The 21,592-nt window shown below is 48.2% G+C and overlaps 7 protein-coding genes across 7 annotated transcripts, besides 1 other annotated feature; 3 read left to right on the top strand and 4 right to left on the bottom strand.

Moving 5' to 3' along the window:
- Positions 1 to 93: 93 nt before the first annotated feature.
- Positions 94 to 1,536, top strand: FPSE_08984 (uncharacterized protein; the record flags this gene model as incomplete). The annotated part of the gene is made up of 1 exon (XM_009262101.1): positions 94 to 1,536. One exon carries the CDS (start codon positions 94 to 96, stop codon positions 1,534 to 1,536), a length of 1,443 nt encoding a protein of 480 aa, XP_009260376.1.
- A 156-nt stretch (positions 1,537 to 1,692) lies between these two features.
- On the bottom strand, positions 1,693 to 3,796 carry FPSE_08985 (uncharacterized protein; the record flags this gene model as incomplete). Its single annotated transcript, XM_009262102.1, has 4 exons — positions 1,693 to 2,539; positions 2,592 to 2,804; positions 3,076 to 3,641; positions 3,674 to 3,796. The coding sequence occupies 4 exons, from the start codon at positions 3,794 to 3,796 to the stop codon at positions 1,693 to 1,695; spliced, it is 1,749 nt and encodes a 582-aa protein (XP_009260377.1).
- Positions 3,797 to 6,267: 2,471 nt separating this feature from the next.
- FPSE_08986 (uncharacterized protein) lies at positions 6,268 to 6,487 on the bottom strand (the record flags this gene model as incomplete). Its single annotated transcript, XM_009262103.1, has 2 exons — positions 6,268 to 6,432; positions 6,482 to 6,487. The coding sequence occupies 2 exons, from the start codon at positions 6,485 to 6,487 to the stop codon at positions 6,268 to 6,270; spliced, it is 171 nt and encodes a 56-aa protein (XP_009260378.1).
- A 139-nt stretch (positions 6,488 to 6,626) lies between these two features.
- Positions 6,627 to 6,679: a repeat region.
- A 2,043-nt stretch (positions 6,680 to 8,722) lies between these two features.
- Positions 8,723 to 9,855, bottom strand: FPSE_08987 (uncharacterized protein; the record flags this gene model as incomplete). The annotated part of the gene is made up of 3 exons (XM_009262104.1): positions 8,723 to 9,161; positions 9,222 to 9,585; positions 9,633 to 9,855. 3 exons carry the CDS (start codon positions 9,853 to 9,855, stop codon positions 8,723 to 8,725), a joined length of 1,026 nt encoding a protein of 341 aa, XP_009260379.1.
- A 694-nt stretch (positions 9,856 to 10,549) lies between these two features.
- On the top strand, positions 10,550 to 13,075 carry FPSE_08988 (uncharacterized protein; the record flags this gene model as incomplete). The annotated part of the gene is made up of 2 exons (XM_009262105.1): positions 10,550 to 11,374; positions 11,423 to 13,075. The coding sequence occupies 2 exons, from the start codon at positions 10,550 to 10,552 to the stop codon at positions 13,073 to 13,075; spliced, it is 2,478 nt and encodes an 825-aa protein (XP_009260380.1).
- Positions 13,076 to 13,349: 274 nt separating this feature from the next.
- Positions 13,350 to 18,185, bottom strand: FPSE_08989 (uncharacterized protein; the record flags this gene model as incomplete). Its single annotated transcript, XM_009262106.1, has 1 exon — positions 13,350 to 18,185. The coding sequence occupies one exon, from the start codon at positions 18,183 to 18,185 to the stop codon at positions 13,350 to 13,352; it is 4,836 nt and encodes a 1,611-aa protein (XP_009260381.1).
- Positions 18,186 to 20,065: 1,880 nt separating this feature from the next.
- FPSE_08990 (uncharacterized protein) lies at positions 20,066 to 20,851 on the top strand (the record flags this gene model as incomplete). Its single annotated transcript, XM_009262107.1, has 1 exon — positions 20,066 to 20,851. One exon carries the CDS (start codon positions 20,066 to 20,068, stop codon positions 20,849 to 20,851), a length of 786 nt encoding a protein of 261 aa, XP_009260382.1.
- Between the last annotated feature and the right edge of the window lie 741 nt (positions 20,852 to 21,592).

Below are 21,592 nucleotides of genomic sequence, written 5' to 3' on the forward strand. Positions count from 1 at the left end.
TATTTTGAACTACAAGGCTGGCCTACCCGCGTGCAACAAAAACTCGGCGAACCGCGACATTCAAGTTATCTCAAATAACTGAAGACGTACGTCATGGCGAATCTTCATAGTCTACCGCAAGAGCTTCTTGATACTATTCTGGGATATCTCGATATTCAAACCCTTGGGGTTCTGCGTCTTGTTTGGCCCTCCCTCGAACCAATCATCCTCCCCCGCCTATTTAGTGTCGTACGGCTCTCCTTCTTGGAGAAACATCGACTTCAATTCCTAGGGATATCGTCTTCGCCGCATTTAGCACCTCATGTTCGAATTCTACGATGGAATTCGTTATGGCACACGGGACAGGGTATTGGACTTTCTCAGCTGCTGGCGTTTCTCTCCAGTGATGCTATCCCGACGTTTCGTCCACTGTTCTTGGAGGGGCTAGACGCCATGGCCAATCTCAGGACCTTTACCACCGTCATTCTAGATCCTTCGCAGTCGCTAGGTGCACTCTGGCACGAGAATTTGGCACTTCGAAGGGCTCCATCTGGCGGACTCTCTAAGTTGGATCTTGTCCAAGGCTTTGACAACTTCCTTGTGCCAACTATGCTTCGTTTCGAGTCGAAAATAGAGTCCCTCCGTCTTTCATGCCAGAGTATCATCATTGAAGATACAAGCCCACGACCCGATAGCTCAACAGGGACACGGCATGGAAGAGACCTCGCCGGCGACTTCCCATCGTACAATAGGGCTTTGATCGAGGCTTTTCGATCGCTCAGGGTAAGACTCGATTCCTTCGCACTGGGCAATATCAAGGAGATCGATCTTTGTGCTGCATTCCCTTCCGCCATAGCCTCGGAATTTCAGCGGAGAGAATTACAGTCACAACTGCACGATATAGTCTCCGCTGCCAAGGGACTCCGAGTCTTATCTCTGCGCTCGACAGACCCTGAGTCTGAACTTGAGCCTAACAGTAGATATTCGACTATCTTCACAGGGCTCCACACATTGGAGTTCAAGTATCTGAACACACTCAAACTTGTGAACCTGGTATTTTCCATCACGGAATTCAACGAATTACTTGCAAAGCGTGCAGAAACGCTGCAGCACATTCTTCTATACAATTGCACCGGAAGCGAAGCAGGGCTTTTAGATGTGATTAGGTTTGCGGCCGCTGACCCGTCCATACATTTACACAGATTTTCAGTTTGTGTATCTGAGACTATTGACTTAGGCCCCTGGAAAGTAGGTCAAACTATGGCAGCACAAATCATACCCGAGCAGGAGATCCTTGGCTTTATCAACAATGATAACGGCGTGGAACATGTGGCTGTGGATCCTTTCTTGCACCGTCAACCCATTGGCGCCGACGACTGGCAATCCGCTTCCGAACGAACTGGACTGACGGATACGGACGGATTAGAGATTGATCATTATACAGACTTATGGGCGACTGCAGTTGAGAGTCCGGAGACCTTGGGATATGAGTGGCCACGGTGGGGGTCTTTACACTATGCTTGCAAAGCATGCCGCAGGCTTTCGGGCTTTGAGTAAAGCTCAGGCATAAGGTTGTGTCACAGAGAATAGATATTATCAGGGCATGACCAAGATATCATTAAATTACTAAGCTACTTAGCCATCTAAAACAGCTCCAACCAAATCAGTCCTCCAGACGCTTAACTAAAGTTTGCCGCGGAAAAGAGTTCACGACTACCAGACATTCTGCAACGGATCCCACAAACTCGGAAACAATTGATCAAGAAAAGAATCATCAGGCATAAAGAAACTCGAAAAGTCCTGCGGCTCCTCTGCACTTGGATCTTCGGGTGGAGTAATTGCCAGAAGCTTTTCCACCACTTCGGTATGTTGAGCCAAACAGATATCGCCAAGATCCCAAGCATGTTTCTCCTTATGCGACCGGAGAGTAGATAAGAGGTCGGAAGCAATTTTTAATGAAGAGCTTTGAACAAGCCCAGAAGTAGAGTTTTCCGTCTCTAGAGCGCACCGGAGAAGGAAGCTGACCGTCGTGGAGAGGGCAAAGGCGCTGCTTGGAAGCCAAAAGTCGGCTAGATTTTCTGCTTGCAACTCCTGCACTAGAATGAGGATATCTTCTGCGGTTCTTCGAGCTTGCATGTAGCGATTTAGAAGACGGCTATCGCTAGCCTCACGGATGCGCTTCTCTGCTTCGAGCTCAATTCTCTGGGATAATAACCTGACGGTCAAATACGACAAGCGTAGGTTTGCTGCGCCGGGAATTGCCAGATTCGTGCCACGAATGACGACCCGACGGATGTCATCACCTAGATCTTCAACCCAACTATTCAGTGCCAGCTCCAGGTGCGTCGTGGCTCTAGGTTCGTCCGCGTTTCTGAGCCGATGAACATGCCTCAAATGCAAGTCCAAAACATCCGTCAGCCCCACGAGAGCGATATATACGGTGGCCTTGAGCATTCTGTCTGAAGATGCACCTTCTTCGCAGAGGTTCTCCGCGAGCGGCTTAGGCACGTCGTTCAGACTTGTGGAGATGATCGGAGGTGTTCCATGTGCCAAGCTTAACCTGCTAACACGTTAGACTAAAGGTGGTAAAGCTGATCAAGACGTATACACACCACTTATCATGAATCAAAAGTGCCCACCAAATTCTCATCCGCAGGTTCTTCTCGGATTGTGGAATTTCCCATGGTGTCGGGCTATGATTCAGGCCCAGCGAATGCGCCATTGCGATTGAGGAGGCGAACAAAACGCCGTTACCAATGAGGGAAGTCACTTCACGCCCACCAATGTTCAAGATGGCAGCCTCAATCACAGATAAGCCAGGAGATCTATGTATCTGTGAGTATATAGCTTCTGTAGCAAGATTCCAAATAAAGCGTCCGTCAGGACACCTGTGACGAGACAGGACAGGAGAGCTGTTCCAGAATATTATAGAGTGGGCGTATAGACAACTGAGTAGCGCTGGAGATATGCCTTCTTTTTTCTCCCTGTAATGTTTACGGAAATGCGCTTCATCGAGTAATGGGAAGGATGAGTTGACCTTTTCGAAGTAGCTGGGGGATGTCAGCAGTGTCTTGTGTCATCCAGCCATGGACTTACACGTCTAGAACATCACTGGCAAAAGGCTCTAGTATCTTTTCAATCAATTGAAGTCTCTCCTCCGGAAAAGTGCGATTTGAGTCCAACCCTACCGGTCGCTTCTGGACCATGGTGAATAGGACAGGTCGAGATATGTTTCCCGGAACTGGTCTCACGATTCGTGACCCTCTTGTTGAACTAGGCATCGCAGACAGGTAGTCGGATAATACCTGATTGTCGGATGTCACTGTTGGTCCAACTATATGAAGATTATGCTGTTGTTCGTCGTTGGATCCCAGTGCCAGTGGCGACTCCTCGGGTTGAGCATCTTGTTGGGGCCACTCTGTGCTTCTCGACGCCAATGGTGAGATAACCGGTGCTGTGTTTCTTGTAGTTGTATCACGGATAGATCCACGAGTTGATGTTGGCATTGGGTCTGGTGCTATACTTATTGTGGACTGCTCAATGGCAGAGTCATTGAGCACCGACACAGGTCGTCCCGGGACAGTGCCACTGTCGTGTGGAGCTCTAGCAAGCGAGGCGCGAGAATCTCGTTTTGCCCGTTGCCTTGATTTAGGGGTCGATGACTGATTTACACCAGATTCCGGGGGAAACACACACTCAGTGCGATGGGCCCGGCACATAAGACAAGCTTCGCTTGATTCCTCGGACTGGCAGCGGGATTTGCGCTTCCGACAGGGAATACATGCCGGTCGAAGGTGAGATCTATATGGTCGTCCATTTGGGGTTTCCTGCTGCATCTTTTGCCTTTTCTCTCGCAGGGCTGCTGTTTGGAATCAATCGTTGACAGATAACTCTTTCCGCGGGCATGAATCCTGATGTTGTTGGTGTCGCCAGGACGAGGGTGGGTTTCCTGGGTTTCCCGCGGGAAATCTTGACAAAGTATGAACACAGTGTGTACAACACTGTGATATGGATAACAGGCCTTTTCACTATCAATGACCTCTTTGACATGGAATGAAAAGATGGAGAGTTCATGTTCTCTATAGCACGAAGTGAAGATACTGCGAATAATCGGCTCAGGCTAAGACGAGTAGATTTATATGAACCCGCGAGTTCCCAAGCTGTAGCCAATACGTCAAGTAACTAATTTACAGTAGCCAACATGTGGTCCCTTTTGTACATTCCTTATCCAATTTGTGCCGAAACAAATGTCATTTTGTTTTTTCCAATCTTCCAAATCCAAGTAGTCATGACAACTCAACCATTGTCTTCTAATAAACCCGAATCTCCAACAAACGATGCATCATCAAAACGATGAGACATAAAATCAGAGTTCCTGATACATAGAGCTTGACCCAGTGACCTTCCAAGGTCTGATGGCCTTCGAATTGCAGAGGTCTTCATTCGCTTCGGCCCACAGAGAAAATCTGGGAATCATGCAGATTGATGAATTCCAGTACGGTGTCGTGGAGGACATCTTCATTTGGGCCATAGTGTTCTGTAGGGAGTCTTGATCTGAGCTGATGAGTATTGAGCACGGAAGACCCTTTCGTATGGTGACAGGGTTGTGGCTTGTTGCTTGTATACCTGTCCAGTGGTAGGTTGCACGATACTCAGAGACCCAAACGGGGGGTTCGGGTCATATACGATCAACCATGCAGGGAATGTGGCCAGAAAAGGCGGGCAGCCTGAAAGTCGATGATGTTTAATTCAGTCCAAGATCAAGTGAGCGCATAGGGCTCAAAGCCAGTAGTCGAGGACGAACAGATAACTGGTGAAAGGCTAGACCGAATGAGTTGAAATGAAACGGTGGGAATGGTGGGCTTCATTGAAATGAACCGAAAGTCAGACAGAAACACGTTGGTAGTTTCTGGAATCAACGCTGATGTGTAAAAGGTCTGCCCAGAATAGGAGCACGAACCCAAGCAGGCGAGTAGTAAGTTGCATATTGAAGATTTCTCCAGGCTCCGGATAGCTGGGCTTCAGTAAAAAAAACCAAGGCACTGACAGCCCGGGGGCCGGGACCGATACGGCAGAAGGGGTGAGAGTTTCGTTCGTGATGGCTTGATGTCTGATAGATCGGAGGCCAAATCTCATATTGAAGAGGGGCACGGGAATAGGCAATCGATAGTCAGGCGACCAACCAAAGGTGGTCGGCATCGTGGTGCTGATATTGATAAGGCCTCCATTTGGGATGGCTAGATCTGATAGAGTAAAAGGGGATGAAGCTCGTGCAGTAGAAGAGGGTTGCCCTGTGAGCGATGGCTTCGTGAAAAAAAGACTGGATGTCTGATAATCCAGAAAGATCGAATACAATGCGGTCGAGGGATGTCTAGACTCTACCAGAACAGGAGACTAAACCTCGTGCGGCAGAAGGAATGATGGCTCTGTCGATAGTAGCTATGATAGGTCTGAAAATCCGAAAGGGGGGAGTGGCTTTGTCAGTGATAGCTCCGTCGTGACTGCTGGGCTCATCTGTCTTGCTTTGTGGTAGGCAGGTCTGACTTGGTTAGATTCAAGTCGGCTGAGGTCTGTGGTGGCTCTGTCCGGGATGACTTGATGTCTGGGAAGCCGGGGAGACCAGATGATATGACAGCGGGGTTTGCCATCTTCGTCTGTAAGGGCTTTGTGGTTGATGCCTCCCCACCACCCCTCCTCCTTCTCCAAGTTGGTTCTGTGTGTGAGGGCTTCGTGATGAACAGCTCTGTCTGGGACAACTCGATATCTGGTAAGCCGGAAGCCGGGGAGGGAGACCAGATGATATGACAGCGGGGTTTGCCATCTTCGTCTGTAAGGGCTTTATGGTTGACGCCCCTCCTCCCTTCTCCTTCTCCAAGCTGGTGATGACTGAGGACCGAAATCGAATTGATATCAGATAGCAGAGTGTTGACAGATCCGAAGGGCCAGCTTATGCGGTAGTTTGAGTGAATGGTCTGACTGAGATCGATAGAGTGTTAGCAGATCCGAAGGGCCATAGACTGACAGAGGGGGTGAGGGCTCCATGAGTGATGACTGAGATCGATGATAGAGTGTTAACAGATCTGAAGGGCCAAGGATGAAACCACAGAGAGGGTGAGGGCTCCGTCGGTGATGACTGGGATCGACAGAGCGTTGACAGATCCGAAGGGCCATAATGTGACAGAGGGGGTGCCCGGGCAGGACCGAGGTCCCTTTGGGCTTGTCTCGACGTTGGCAGCGCCGTGTTCTACCGTCGCACCCCTTCATAGACCTCTTCGATCTTTTCGAAGATTAGAATCCCCCGCTCTTCAACCAATTAAGGTTTTCAAGAGTCGCCCACCGGTAGATGGCACCGGGGGCGTCGGGGAACATCTCCGACAAAGATTCGAGAAGGCCTCCAAGGTGGAAGAGGAACCGCGCCGCCGGGGAACGTCGCCAGATAAGATAAAGTTCGCTCTGTCAAAATGTTAGGCACTGGACGGGAGATGCAGAAGATGATACTTACAAACATTTTCGCTATGTCGCTATTTGGTAGAGAGAATAAAGTTCGGTCTGTCGGAATGTTAGTCACTGAACTGGAGGATGGAGAGGATGGCACTTGCAAGCATGTTCGCTGTAAGAATGCTTTAAGGTATGTTGTGTTCTGGCTTGAAGACGAAGATGAAGACGATGATAATGATGAAGAAGAAGGAAAGAAGAAAAAATGCTCGCAGACGTTTGGATATAGGTAGGTACCCAGCCTCGCACGGGAGAAACTTCCCTTCCAGAGAAACTTCCCTTCCAGAGAAACTTCCCTTCCAGAGAAACTTCCATCGAGGAAGGAGCTCCTCAAGCAGAAAGAACACATCATATCTCTTGACATGGCGGGTATCAGAAATCGACCGCGGGGAGCACAAGATAAAACTATCAGGGCAGCTTATGCTACTTAGACTAGGCTTCTTAGACTAATTATTTTTATACCCTAAGACTTGGGAGGCCAGCCTTTCTGCTATCTACTACCCAGGAAGGACATGTAAATGAGTTTTCTGGTACTTGGCTAAGATCCCGACGTAAACAATGTGCACCCCTGAACGCGAGCACCTTCCGTCGACACGAAACAGCCACAGGGCTAACTTTCAGGAAGCCACGGTGCACTCAAAATAGTAATAGAAAGGTGAGAGCCAGGCCAAGTATGTGAAAGAAGGACGACGCTGCATCATAATGTTGACGAGTACCCGGGTTAGTAGGTACCTAGGTACCTAGATATGTTCCAGTAGAGAAATCCCTGGTTGCCTGGATCACAGATCATCTCATACTTGTGTATATTACTACTGTCCTCGATATAAGTAGAAAGCCATTAGAATTGTTCCATAATCCGACGCCAATCTAGGGTCCAAGTGCTAGTGTCGAGCTTATATGTAGCTTTGCCATTGATAGCATCCTGAGCTGTCAAAAAACTACCGATGAGGTACGAGGCGAGGGCGGTGACCAGCAACTGCTTCCCCAGACTGGATGGCTCAAGCCACCACCCATGCACCATCCTGAAGGTCGTTCGCGTTACCCATCTGAACATGAACGTCTCCCAGACGAACTTGATTGCAATGCCCAGGGACTGGTTGAAACATTGTCTGTGCGACAGATAATACCAGCAAGTAGAGGCATAGCCGTAGCCCCTGGGCGCTGGAGGTGCTATCGTGTAATGGAAATTTCCACCAAGTCTCACGGGTCCTTTCCTATAGCATATGGTCGTGCTCAGCGCGATCGCAATGACGCTCCATTTGAAAATCATCGCTGAAGACAAATGGTGTTTCTTTGGCGGTGGTGATGATGATGACCTTTTGAGATGATATCTTCTCGTGGTGGTAGTCGTGGAGAAGAGAATAACCTTCTTGTGAGAATATCTTCTGTAGGTGGGTATTCGGTGACTCTGTAGAAGAATTAACGAAGAGAGAGGATATTGAAGTTGGAGTTGGGAGTTTCGACTGTAGAGAAAAAGTGAAGGGTTGGATTAGGATGGAGATGGGAGCCTTGGCTCTTAATAAAGAAGACGACTCAGTTAAACTCTTGAAGTCGAAAACTTAGATCATGAGAGTTTACAAGTGTTGGGTCCTGACTCACACGGCAACGCGAATATTGTGGCTTTCAACGGTTATTGACTCATAAGAGACCCTACAAAAGAGCTTGTCTGAGCACTGTGGTGTATTACTGCTCAAGCATATAATAGTCAACCAATTTATAAAGTCTCTGTCATCTCTCAAAAACAGATTCATCATTCTTGCCTGAAACGACAAGTAAGTGTTTATTCTACATCTATACATTTGGGAAGTTAATTCCAGCTACTAAACTGTGTCAACTAATAAGTACAATCTCCTCGGAGCCGAATATTTCTTCGGCCGAGAATACCTAAATAAAGGTTTGATGCTACAAAGTTTGTAGCAATCCCACATGGATAATAATAAAAACTTAGTCTTTATCACGAATCCATTCAACTAATGTGAGAAAGATCTCAGAGGATAAGGTTCTGCATCTTGTGTGGGTGGCGACGCTGATAGTAGGAACAGGACCGTGAGCAAGAGATGCCTAAAATTATATTTTATCTTATCTAGGTCACATGTTGAACAAGTCTTGAAGCATGCTATCCAAGCACATGGCAATGGGATATCGTATACTTATTTGTTACGTACCACTATTATATCACAACTTCCAGTAAATACATATTCGAAGGACACAGCCTGTTGAACGCAATCTGACCACAAAGGAAACCATCCTACAAGAACTTCTCCAAAGACTTGGCCGTGTCGATGATTGACTGCTCAACAGGGTAAAAGTCCTGACCTGTCAACTTAATGGTCTTGGAAGTATCAAGGATCTTTTCTTCAGGAAATGCATAACCGGGATAGTATCCCTCGCCAGGCTGTCCAACCTTGATAATGTCCTGCCTGTCGGGATATGCCTTGCGAAGCACATCCGCAGCAGCCTGGGGAGGGACAAGGCCCGCTGTCAACAGAAATCGCTCCCCATTCGCCTTTTCAGGATGGTCGACACTAAATACTGCAACACGGGCAATATCTCGCGCATCGACAAAGCTGGGGTTCGGAACTAAGGGTTGGGGGATATCCTGGCCTGAAAACACCTGCCAGATAAAGGCAGTCGTGCCGCCAATCTTGGAGATTGACTCGAGGCCTGGCTGTGGTCCCATGACGAAACTATAAAGTCAGTGTTAGAGTTGCTTAAGAAAGATGACTGGCCTGCAGGCCTAAACTTACGTAGGGTTGAGAGCAGTCATTGTGAAAGAAGGCTTCTTTTCGTCGCGAAACTTCCAAAAGGCTCGTTCGCCAGCTACTTTACTCGCAACGTAGATCAATGAACCGGGCGAATCCTTGCCGAGTTTCTTGACGGCTTCCAAAGCAGCATCGTTCCAGTCGGCTTCTGTGACTCTGTTTGAAGAGGGGTTGCCAGCTCCAGAGATGGCAGCAATAGACGACATCAATACAACTGACTTGATTGACGGCTCGGTGAGAGCAGACTCCAGGACGCTCTCTGTGCCTTTGATGGCCACTTCAAGAACAGGATCGGGGTCTGTGAAGCTGAAACTCACGCCAGCCGCTAGATGAAGAATTGCATGCACGCCTGGACTCGTAAGGAGGTGTTCCTAATGGATGAGACTGGTAACATACCCTTGACAGCGGCATCGAAAGCTCCAGAGGCAACAATGTCCGGCACTTGAACAATCTCAAGGTCACTTCCGTATGAAGAAAGAGCCTTTACGAGGGAATCTCCAGAGGCCTTTGATCGGACAGTGCCTCGAACAGCATATCCTGCTTTGAGGAAAGCCTCAACGACACTGCCGGCAATGTAACCATTGGCGCCAGTTACCAAGACGATGGGCTTATCAGACATGATGAGTTGAGTATGGATTAAAGGTTTATTGGATGGTGTTGATGAAGTATTCTTTGTGATGAGACTGCTCTCTGGGAAGTCATTATGCTGCTCTTTTATATTCATTCAACATGTAGCCAACTATTCAATACCAACATCTTCCATCATTGAAGCTGTCGTGACAAAGCACGTCTTTCCTGCCGACATTGTAAGAATCCCGGTTGACTAATTCACGATGAAGTTCAAAATAATTGATTCAGGCAGATTGATGCTATCGGATTAGTGAACAAAGCTAGATTGCTGGCGGCATAACCTTGTAAGTTGTAGCAACTAAAAGTGGTGAGTAAGCCATCAACCGGGGGTCTTAGTCAACGCCAAAACCCGGGTCGATTTTGACGTCCCGGTGGCCTTTTTAGAGTTACTGGTCGGGACTCGGGGTTTCAATAATGACGATCGATAAAGAACGAACTAAAGATACCAAACAAAATCCAAAGCAATTGTCGCATCTGTCAACCTGAAGAAAGCATGTTGGAAACAGGGGGAGCAATGTTGTACTGCAATTACGCTCACGTGACCTCGCGATCTATAGCGCGATACCCAATGACGCAACCGGTTTTAGCAGGCAGTCACTCACACCAAGTTTGCGATTGCGACTATTGCGCGCTCGCTCACCCAAGACACCTCTAATTAGGACAATTATCAATATACTATTAAAATGGTAGGTCGCAAACGTCCTGCGACAAGGTCAAGCACCCGAAGGGGCGCTGCTGCTGCTGCTGTACCAACTGGTGGAGAGATCTATCAGGATATGCTCGCCGAAGCTGGCGTGAATCCAAGAATTCCGTCATCACCGGAGAGACCTCTCAAACGTCGTCGCGCTACACCAAAGAAATCAGTCGCACAAGAAGTGAAGGATCCTGAACCAGTGCCTAAAGACCATGAGCCAAGCAAAGCGCCTCAAGCTGCAGGGGAAGACGATGAAGATGAAGACGAAGACGAGGATATCGAGTTTCAGGATGTCATCCTACCCCAACCAACCATGCAAACCATGGAATTGGAGTCTGAAGACGAATCTGACGAAGAAGAAATCATGTTTGAAGACGTCGACTTCACGGCACCTCTTCAGGACTTGGGCTCGAAACCCGAGGCGCCGCAAGCCCTTGAACTCAACCTAACAGCTCAGCAATCACCCACAGCGCAAGCAAAAAAGACAGCCGAGCGGCGCAAACCAATAAAAAAGGAAGAGCGCAAGATCCGGGTCGACGTTCACAAAGCGCATATCCTATGTTTATTGGCTCAGGCTGCACGTCGCAATCACTGGTGTAACGACGGCAGAGTACAGGATTACTTGCGACCGCATTTAACAGATAAAACAGTCACTTATCTAACTCCTGGTTCGCATCTTCCGCAATTTGGACGAACAGAGAGTTTGAAGACTGGTCTCAAACAAGCTGAAGAGGTGTGGAAGACGAAATACGAAGTTACAGAACGGGGTCTTCGGCGATCTCTATGGGCGGAAGATCCTCAGCAGTTGAACGATGTGTGTACAGCCTCTCCCACAACATATCCTTACTAACCAGTTATGCAGTATGAGCCACCTGAGGATATGGAAAGCTGTTTGGACCGTGATGATTTCCGCGAAGCAGCAAAAAAGCTCCAAGGCTCTAGAGATGTCGGAGCGCAACTATACTGTGCCCTGTTACGGGGCGTGGGCGTGCAAGCACGACTTATTTGCTCACTGCAACCTTTGGCATGCACCAATTCTGCTCCGACAATGCCAAAGCAGAAGCCGAAACCGAAGCCAAAAAAGGGTTTAACAAGCGCAGAGAAGGACGAACAGCTGAAGGCTACCATGGCTAAGTACCAAGAGATGGCCACTGCTGGGTATGGTTCACCGTCCAGCGGTTCATCGGCACGTCGAAGGCTGGGACATCCGAATGCAACAGCGTATAACTTTACGCCAACAATATCACCACCGAAACCTCAGCCTACCTTTGAAACTCGCAAACGAATAAAAGAGTCGGCATATCCGGTATACTGGGTCGAGATTCTAGATGTGGGACATCAGAAATGGCAGCCGGTAGATGCTGTAGTCACGCACACTTTCTGGAAGCCCAAAGCTATGGAGCCTCCCATCACCGATAAAGAAAATTTCCTGTCTTATGTGGTGGCCTTTGAAGCAGATGGTACCGCGAGGGACGTCACAAGAAGATATGCAAAAGCATACACGGCAAAGACGCGACGAGCAAGAATTGAAACTGTCGCTGAAGACGGCGACGCGTGGTGGAAGCGAGTCATGAAACTCTACGGCCGACGACGACGAACCGATCTTGACCAAATAGAGGATAACGAACTCGTTGGTATCGAAGCGAGAGAGCCAATGCCACGGAACGTGCAAGACTTCAAAGACCACCCCGTATTCGCTCTGGAACGACATCTAAGACGTAACGAGGTTCTTGTCCCGGGCGCTACACCATCTGGAACCGTTGCCGCAGGGAGTCGAGGTCCGCTGGAGAAGATTTACCGAAGAAGGGATGTGCGCATAGCGAGAACGGCAGATAAATGGTATCGAATGGGCAGAGAGGTGAAAGCGTTAGAAATACCTGTCAAATGGCTACCGAAGAAAGCCAAGCCAAAGAATCCGCTTGACGATGACCACGAGGAAGATACGCAAGGAGATGCAGGAACACCCATTTACACGGAGGACCAGACAGAACCATATGAACCACCGCCTGTCCGCAACGGCATCGTCCCAAAGAACAAGTTTGGCAACATCGACGTCTACGTACCAAGCATGGTTCCCGCAGGAGGCGTCCACATCATCCACGAACACGCCGGACGAGCAGCGTTCCTAGCAAGCGTCGACTACGCACCCGCCCTGACAGGCTTTTCATTCAAAGGACGCCACGGAACGGCTGTCTTGACTGGTGTCGTTGTCGCAAAGGAGCATGAAGAAGGTATACGAACTATAATTAATAGTCTGGGAGATTTGGAGCAAGAAGTAGAGGATGAGCGAAGACGACATCGCGCGCTAAAGGCATGGAGGAAGTTTATGATGGCTTTGCGTATTAGAGAGCAAATTTGGAGCGGAGTAGATGCAGATGAGCGAAAGGCGGCTGACGACAAAGCGGCCAAGGAGGCACAGCTTGATCAAGAGATTGAGGATGCACCCAGCGATGTTACTGAAGAGTTTGACATGGCTGATGATGATGGTATGGGTGGAGGTTTTCTCGTGGAGTAGGTTACATGGGAACAGGCGTTTATTGGGGTGCTCATGGCCATGTGTCTTGGTGGTCACATCGCCTTACTCCTTTAGCATGCTCTCAATACTCTTAGATATAATGTGAAACAGCTTGGTTATAGTCATATTCTTTATTTAACAATACCGAACACTGACGAGAACAAGTAAACCTATTCAATCAGGTTGCATGCCTCCACTCAAGAAAAGCACGCACCACGTATCTGATATTCAATAACACCATCATACCCAGGATTAGGACAATAGTGGGATACACCTACGATCTCCCAAACATCCATATCTTTCTCCAAATACTGACCGTCTTTTCTTCCGAGTTTTCTTCCTTGACGTTATGTTGCCCCACGATACTGAGGAAAACTTGATCCAACGTCGTCGGACTAACGCTATAATGGCCAACACCTAGTTTCTGCTTGTTTTCCTCCAGCAACACTACCAGATGTCCAATAGCGCTCTGGCTGAGATCCGCATCCTTGCTTGTGATCTCTTCCTCGCTACGGCCCGATGTTGCTGCAAGGACTTGACCAGCACGGACCGAAAATCGTATTTGGCCGTGGTATGTCTTTTCATCAACATCAGCAGATGGCAAGGTTTGGCGGATCCAGTCCGTGATTCGTGCCATCTCTTCATCACTTGTGCGTGGAGCAGTGCTCGAGACTAAGTGAATGTGCAAAGCGTCGCCAAACCGATGGCGCAGATTATCTGGCGTTCCGAGTGCAAGCATTCTTCGTGCAAGAATACCAGCCCGACCCGCAAGTGCATCAGCCTCTTCCATGCTGTGCGTTGTGAGGAGAATCGATCTTCCAGGGACGGTGGCTTCCAGAGTCTTCCACATGACACGCTTGGAGGCTGCGTCCAAACCAGAAGAAGGTTCGTCGAGCAGTACGACTGTAGGATTGCCCATCAAAGCAATGCCGAGACTTAGTTTTCGTTTGTTTCCTCCTGACAAAGCATGCGCCATTCGGGTAGCAAAAGACTCGAGTCCCACTGCTTGCATAACTGCCCTCACGTTGTGCTCAACTTCCTCGATACCTCTGACCTTGGCATAGAATTCGAGGTGTTCACGCACTGTCATCTGGTCCATAGCATCAAATTGAGGGCACACACCCAAGTTAGCACGAGCAGCAGCAAGGTTTTTGTTGACTGAGATGTCCTCCACCAACACGTCACCACCATTTCGATCAGGTTTGATGTCACCGCGAATAAGGGATATTGTGGTCGACTTTCCAGCACCGTTGGGTCCAAGAAGTGCAAACACTTCACCACGCCGGATACCGAAAGTGACATTGTCCACGGCTGTGTTGTTCCGGAAGCTCTTCGTAAGATGCATAACTCGAAGGCCGTGCTCATTCTCTGCATTTTTGGTGACCTTGTTGCGCTCGCTGATGATATCTTCGTCGATTTGTTCCTCGTCTGAGTCGGTGTCTTTCTTTTTTCCATGGAGCAGACCTCTGATCGAGGCTCCGGCTGATCCTGTATCGAGCCAAATCAAGAGGCCGAAGAAAATGATCGATTGAAGAATAAGGTACAGAATAGGTCCACCATAGTAGAGAATACCGCTTGGATTGGCTGTCAGCTCGGTATCGTCGCAGGCCGTAGAGAAGAGGTTCGTGGCAATAAATAAAGCCTTCAATGCTGAGCCGATAGGCGCAAACGCAGAGATGAGAAAGGTGACAAGACGCAGAGTACTGTCAACTTTGGTTACAGGCGTATACGTCAAAACAGACATGTATGCGACGATGTACACAACAAAGACAAGGGTCTGACTCGCCGCAGCCCAGGCGAACGTCCCCAATTGGGTTGAGGTGAACAGTGAAACGATGTATGCGAAAAGTGTCGAGGCTATTCCGTAGAGGAATAGGATGAGAAAAACGTATCCTAGGTGGAACCAAATGTCGGACACGCCAACCCAAATTGCTGCTGCAATACTTGTGGCAAGAAAGACTATGATGAGATCGAACAGAAGGTATGCGATCCAAAGCGGGAATGGCCGAACACCGTTTGAATATTGAAGACCACGGACATACTTTCGTCGTTCATTGCTTGGATACAGGGCGAAGAAGGCTGGGTAGACCGAAAGCGCAATCGACATGTACACGATCATCTGGAGTGAGTCACCAGTTGAGGGGCTGATAGGAATTTCCAGGTTGCTCCATGTTGTGGAGATTATCGTCTTGGTCAATAATACATCCAAGATCTGCTGTGCTTGTATGGGGCTGGAGATGAAGAGATTAGCAACCCAAGCAAAGGTAGGACCTTGCTTGTCATCTCCAAGCCAGAAACCAGTAGTGATTATCTTCCGGCCACTGGCAATGCTGTCTTTAAACTCCTGGAAAGTATCAACCTTGATAACGTTGTCTTCAGGAATACCAGGAAATAAAGCGGAGCTGAGGTTACTGAATCCAGACGCGATAAACTTCTCAGTCGGTCCCGTCAGGAAGTATATTTGCTCTCCAGCTTCACGTTGGCTGAAAATGTCTTGTCGAGAAGTGGTTCGCGAGGCTTGGTCTGCCGGTTGACAGCTGGGTGTGGTCTCGTCCATAACAAAGATTGCCGTTAACCCGGCGGCAAATATGGGTAGAAGAAAGGCGAACAAGTACAAGATTCGATTTCGCTTGAGAATCGTTAAGCGTTTGCGGAAGAGGATCATAGCCTGCTTTGCATATCCAATGCGTTGTCCGTTCGTAAGCTCCAGCCCTGGCTTCTCGATGCTGTTCTCCTTTGATGACATTTTCTCGGTTGAGGGTACAGATAGAGCTTGGTTGTTATTACGGAAAGCTTCTTCATCTTTGATCTCTTCGGCAACCTGGAGGAAAACATCTTCAATTGTTGGACCCGAGAACCGATACTCGCCCACGCCAGCAGCCTCAAGGTTCTTGATGACAACAGCAGCAAGTTGCGATGATGGGGCGGTGTATGTGATAAGATCAAATGCATCCTTCTTCACAACCCCGTCGACATCAGGAGTTTGACGAACACCGATATCCTTGGGAACATGAACCCGATACCCACCGCCCATTCTATCCTTTAGCTCTACGGAAGAGCCTTCGGCGCGTAGAGTGCCCTTGGACAAGATGGCGATATAGTCGGCAAGAAGATCAGCTTCGTCCAGGAAGTGAGTAGTCAAGATCATGGTACGCCTTCCACGTTCGGCCAAAATAATATCCCAGAGTTTTCTTCTGGACAGGGGATCAATGCCACTACTGACTTCGTCAACACAGCATACAGCACTGCCACCGGTCAACATGAGTCCGAGTTGGAGCTTTCGTTTCTGTCCACCCGATAGTGTCTTGGCAAAAGCATTTCGCTTGGCGTAAAGATCGATGGATCTGATAAGTTCTTCGATTTGGTGAGCGTCAGCTCTGTCGTTTGGTGCCTTGAGGTGGTTAAAAATGCGAATGTGCTCTTCTACCGTCAAATCATCCCAAATCACATTCTTCTGGGGGGCTATTCCAAGACCGCCCCGGCCATCTATTTCGATCGATCCACTCGTCAACTTGTTCATGCCCGAGATGGCATCGAGTGTTGTACTCTTTCCACTTCCGTTGGCACCGAGAAGGGCGATGATTTGGCCTTTACCAATATTAAGATCCAGTTCACTGACAGCATGAACAGGTTGTTTCTTGTTGGCGCCCCGGCGGAAAAGTCTCGAAAAGAAATTCGGGTTGTACGTCTTCGAGAACTGTCGCAGTTGAACAGCGTTGCTACCCATTCCATCAACGTCGGACTGGTTCACGAGAATCTTGCGGCCTGGAGTATCGTTGCTGAACAGAGCGTGCTCGATAAAGGCTCCGATCAACGGATAAGCAAAAATCTGGATAATTAGGAATACCCAGAGGACAATGCCTGGAAGAGCCGAAGGGCTGTTTGGAGCCGATTCGAAGAGGTTGGTTGGTCTTTCGATCTCTTCGAAACGAGCCATGTCGGCGATGAAGAAAACGAACGCAGATGGAGTGAACAACAACGACAGTACAGTAACAGGAACCGTTCCAGGAGAGGTAAGTACCTGCGAAACAATGCCAAGGATTGCAACTACCAAGATGGCAGTAATACCACTGAGCTGGGCCTTTTTGAAGATCGATGCAAATAGCAGGGATATAGAAGAAAAGGCGAGACCTGTAGTGACGTGAAAGACGAGAACGATAGCCATACTAGTTTTGGCGAAGACACCTCCGCGGACAATGACAGAGCCAATAACCCAAGCTGGAAGGTAGATGAGGGAGAACGAAAGGTGGTGAGCAATGATTCTTGCCACCATAGCAAGCCAGGGTTTCCGAACTGGCATCATGGCATCGATCAGAGTAGACATTCCACTTTCGCGCTCTGTGGCGATGAAACCAGTGAGGTGGTAGGTGACCCAAACAACAGTGCCCAAAAATGCCACACCCATCCAGCCCATGATCGCCTTTTGGAACCGTCTTCTAATCTCTCTGTCTCTCTCTTCCGGTGTCATGCTGGTGAAGGGATATTCAGAGATGTCGTCCAAGGTCGTGCTATCTGAGTTGTTGAGTCGGGTAATGGCTTGGTCAACGGCATGCTGAAGCGGCATGATGTAGATTTGTTGATCATTGGCCTTGTCTACACGGAACTTTGCAGGGGCGTATTCGAAAGCTCCGTCGGCACGAATGGTGTAGTTCCAGATGCCTTGGGAGGACGACTCCATAACGATAGCGCCAAAACATCTCGAGACACCTCTCAGATTGCTTGGGCAGTTGTTGGTTAATTCGTCCTCATTGTCAACGAAGACAACCTCAAAGTCGACTTCAGCAGATTTCGCAGCATCTTCGAACTTGGATTTCACGGAACTGAATACGCGGTTGACGTCTGTATCGTTGTTGCCATTGCTGACGAGCACTAATTTCTCACGACCGTTGTTGGTTGCCTTTGTAATGGCCTCGTCGAGAGGCATCAAGGGAGCGACATTGCCAATTCCGAACTTAGCGGGAGGGACAAGTAGGTTTTTGGTAAAACTAAACAAGGCAGCGAGAAAGATTGGCAAGATGAAGGCCATCCAAATACATAGTGCCAGGTGACGGAAGAGAAGAATGCGGAAGTTCTTCCCCATGAGGGTGCCGACCTGTTTGATGAAGGCCATGATGATTCAATGCAGAGTGGCAGAGGCCACGAGTGCACGAAGGAGGGGTATCGATTAATAGAGATATTGTACGTAGAGTAACATGTAAGATGCTTGTTTGTAAGAAAGAAGTTTAAAGGATGCTGGAGTCGGCGAAGTAATGCTTGGAGTGGCTCGGTTGCGTCGTGGGCCCACAGGGAGTACCTGGTTAGTGGAAGGAACAGTGGAGTTGAAGTTTTAGGCGTTGTTTTGATAAGTACGACCGGGACTTTTAGAAGGGAAAGTTAGTCTCATTTAAACCGATGAGTGTTCGCTCTGTTAAGTCCAAACGTCGTAAGGGTCTACGCGTGCTTAGGTATTTTATTATGCCTACTCAGTCAACTTGATTATTATCCATCTGCGCCGCTAACTGAGGAATTCTGCCTTCCCCTTGATCGAATTTGGTGCATTAGGCGATATGTTAGGGGGAGGGAGGCGTTGAGACATCCGAGTAACCCCTGCTCGGCTTCGATCTAAAGCTTGTGGCGGGATCTTAATTGCAACGACACGTCTGATTAACCTATCATGTAACCGCTGGATTGAGTTTGGGGAATACGGAGTACGACAATTGCAACAAGACCGAATGCGATAAAAACATGGTCCAATATCTCACCCCTTGGGCTCTACAGTTGAAGTTGAAGCGGAGTACGGGGTTTATTTGCCCACTCTGGGTCTCCCTCGGCTGTGTCGTACATACGTGACCCGCATATAAGTTTTGAGCCGCCTCCTGTTCAAATATCTATGATTCTTCCTTTTTTAATACGCATACGGAGCAATGCCCGACAATGTCATTCCCGTAGAAAGCACTAAACCAACATTTTGCCATCCAATGAGCATTTGATCGCATGACAGAACTAACCACCAACATAATGAAACGAATTCAATGTCGGGAATTCGGGCTAAAAATCATGCCGATGACAGCGTCAGCCCAGCGCGCCAACCCTTGTAGCGTCGCGTCCACCCTTGGCGGTTTTACGGCTTTGGAATTGGTGAATGATGTGTACCTATTTGACCTTGGCGTTGCCAAGCTGTCGGTAAGATAACCTCAAGATTTGCACAGCCTCAATACACATTGCGCGTTGCGTCAAATTACAACGTCGCCCGGTCCATATACAATTTTGTGTATCACGTTGTGTTGAGAGAAGTCGTGCAAAATTCCGTAACTACGGTACCGGTCCTTAAACTTATTACCGCTGCCGATTCCCGTAAACTAAGTGGGGAACCGTTCTTCGTATTAGTCCCAATACCAAACCATAAGGCAGAGGTAGTAGAGTAACTAGGCGGGCATACCAAACATTTCATCTGACTTTTCGATTAACAATCTAGTTGTTTGCGCCCTCTATGGAGCTGTAGTTCGTATGCTTGTTCCATGACTTTCTTTGTCGTTGCTCCTAACAACGTCGCGCCTAGCCATGAGCCAGAGAGTATCGAATAGAGTAAACTCATAAAGGTCCAGGCAAACAAATCGAGAACACAGTAATGCAATATGTTGTTCTCAAAGACTGTGAGATCAACCACAATGCTAGATACAAGTGATATCTTTGTTCAACGTTAAACACATTGAGCGCCAGTGAACAACGTCTCAACCTTTGTCTGGTCAATTCTCTTGTTCACCCAGTCTTCACTTACAAATATCTTGTCCAAAATGCAGAAACAAAGACCCTGCGGAACACCATTCAGATGCGGTTCTGTTCAACAAATTTGTATCAAGTATATATCCTACTCACAGTCATACTCCCAGAAATGCCGTCTGAAACTTGATCCAACTTTTCGACATTACTGACACAACTAAATCATTAACGAAAGCTAAGCTATCAACCAAGTATCACAACAACAATACAACAACACAAAACACCGCCATCATGTGCTATCGAGTAGTTACTCACACAATGCGCTGCGACATGCGCCCCGTCATCTCCAGCGGAGCCACAATCTACACTGATCCCTTTGCAGAGACCATGTCATGCACCTGCATCAACGAGCATCTTGCTCGTCCTTGGCTTCAGTGCGATGACCATGGCTGCTGTATGAAGACTGCCAAAATGGAGTGGTGTCCCGATGTCCACACATGCAACCATGTCACCGAGCTCCACCGATATAACCAGGCGCGTCCTCGATCGCGAAACATCTGGAAGACTACCACCAGTTCTATCTGGAGCCTTCCCACTCCTCTGGAGGAACCTGAGAGCTGGATTGAGGTTGTAGATGTAATTGACGCTCTCTTCCCAAAGGGTGTGCCACACATGGAAACAATTTCACCGCACCTCGACGAAGACGTCAACAATCTCCTACATGTAGGTCGTCTCATTGTCACACTAGAGGCTCAACTGGCCAACCTCCTTGACGATATTCATTTTCGTAGGGAGGTTCACAATGCTTTTCACGGCTCACAATGTGAGCGTGTGCTGAACGAGTGGGAATGTAAGGCTAGAGGCCCCATCGAAGCTGGTGAGGCAATGGCTACACAAATGAGGAAAACACTTGCGACGCAACGACGGTTGTTTGAAGCAAGTTGGTCGTTTATCGACGTAATTCTCAGAGACCACGAAGAAAAAACAACCTCAGTGGAAGACTTTGCAGTCAAGAAACTGGAGGTAGTCTGGGATGATGCTTCAAACAGAGGTTCTTGGCCTGGACCATGGATATGATCCATGCATTCCATTATTGAAATAGATTAGGGAGTTAAATGATGCGGGTTAGCATTTCAGGGCATTGCTTTTTCCTTTTTAATAGAATGGGCAGTTTAGATTGGGAGCTTTTATGGGGAAAAAAGGAGATTGGAATTCATAATCAATAACAAATTAACATATCAAACCAATTGTGTCTTGTGCAAGTGTGAAAAAGAAAAATATCCAAGTGGTTGAGTTTCACTGCAGGGTAGTAGGTCTGGCTTGGGGTATATGAGCTGTAATAAATCCGCTGTCAATCACCATTAATAAGCCGTCATCGTATAGGGGTCAGTACACCAGTTTGTGGCTCTACGAAGCACTGGAAACGCAAGTTCGAGTCTTGCTGACGGCAAACCTTTAACTTTTGGTATTTAATTGCAATTTCACCTTTTTGAAGAAACTGAAATATGCACTCATCATTTTTGCATTTTTCTGTTGTGTTGTGGAAAGTTGGTGTGTTGCGAACGACTGGACATCCCTTCAATGTAGATCTCACCTCTACGAACACAGACTTCCATGCAGCTGATTTAAGACATCGATGTATCCTCGGAGTGAATACTGTGCAGACCCAGATAACTGCCAGGATGGTCATCAGAAAATAGGCTCCGTATCACCCTGAGGTCTGAGGAGCCATTGCTCTATAAAACTATCTCCAGACGTGTTGGTGTTCTATGAATCCGACTAGTATCTTCGTCCATTGTCGATCTTTTGGCCTAGACC

This window comes from Fusarium pseudograminearum, chromosome 2, assembly GCF_000303195.2.
Source record: "Fusarium pseudograminearum CS3096 chromosome 2, whole genome shotgun sequence".
Classification (NCBI taxonomy): domain Eukaryota; kingdom Fungi; phylum Ascomycota; class Sordariomycetes; order Hypocreales; family Nectriaceae; genus Fusarium; species Fusarium pseudograminearum.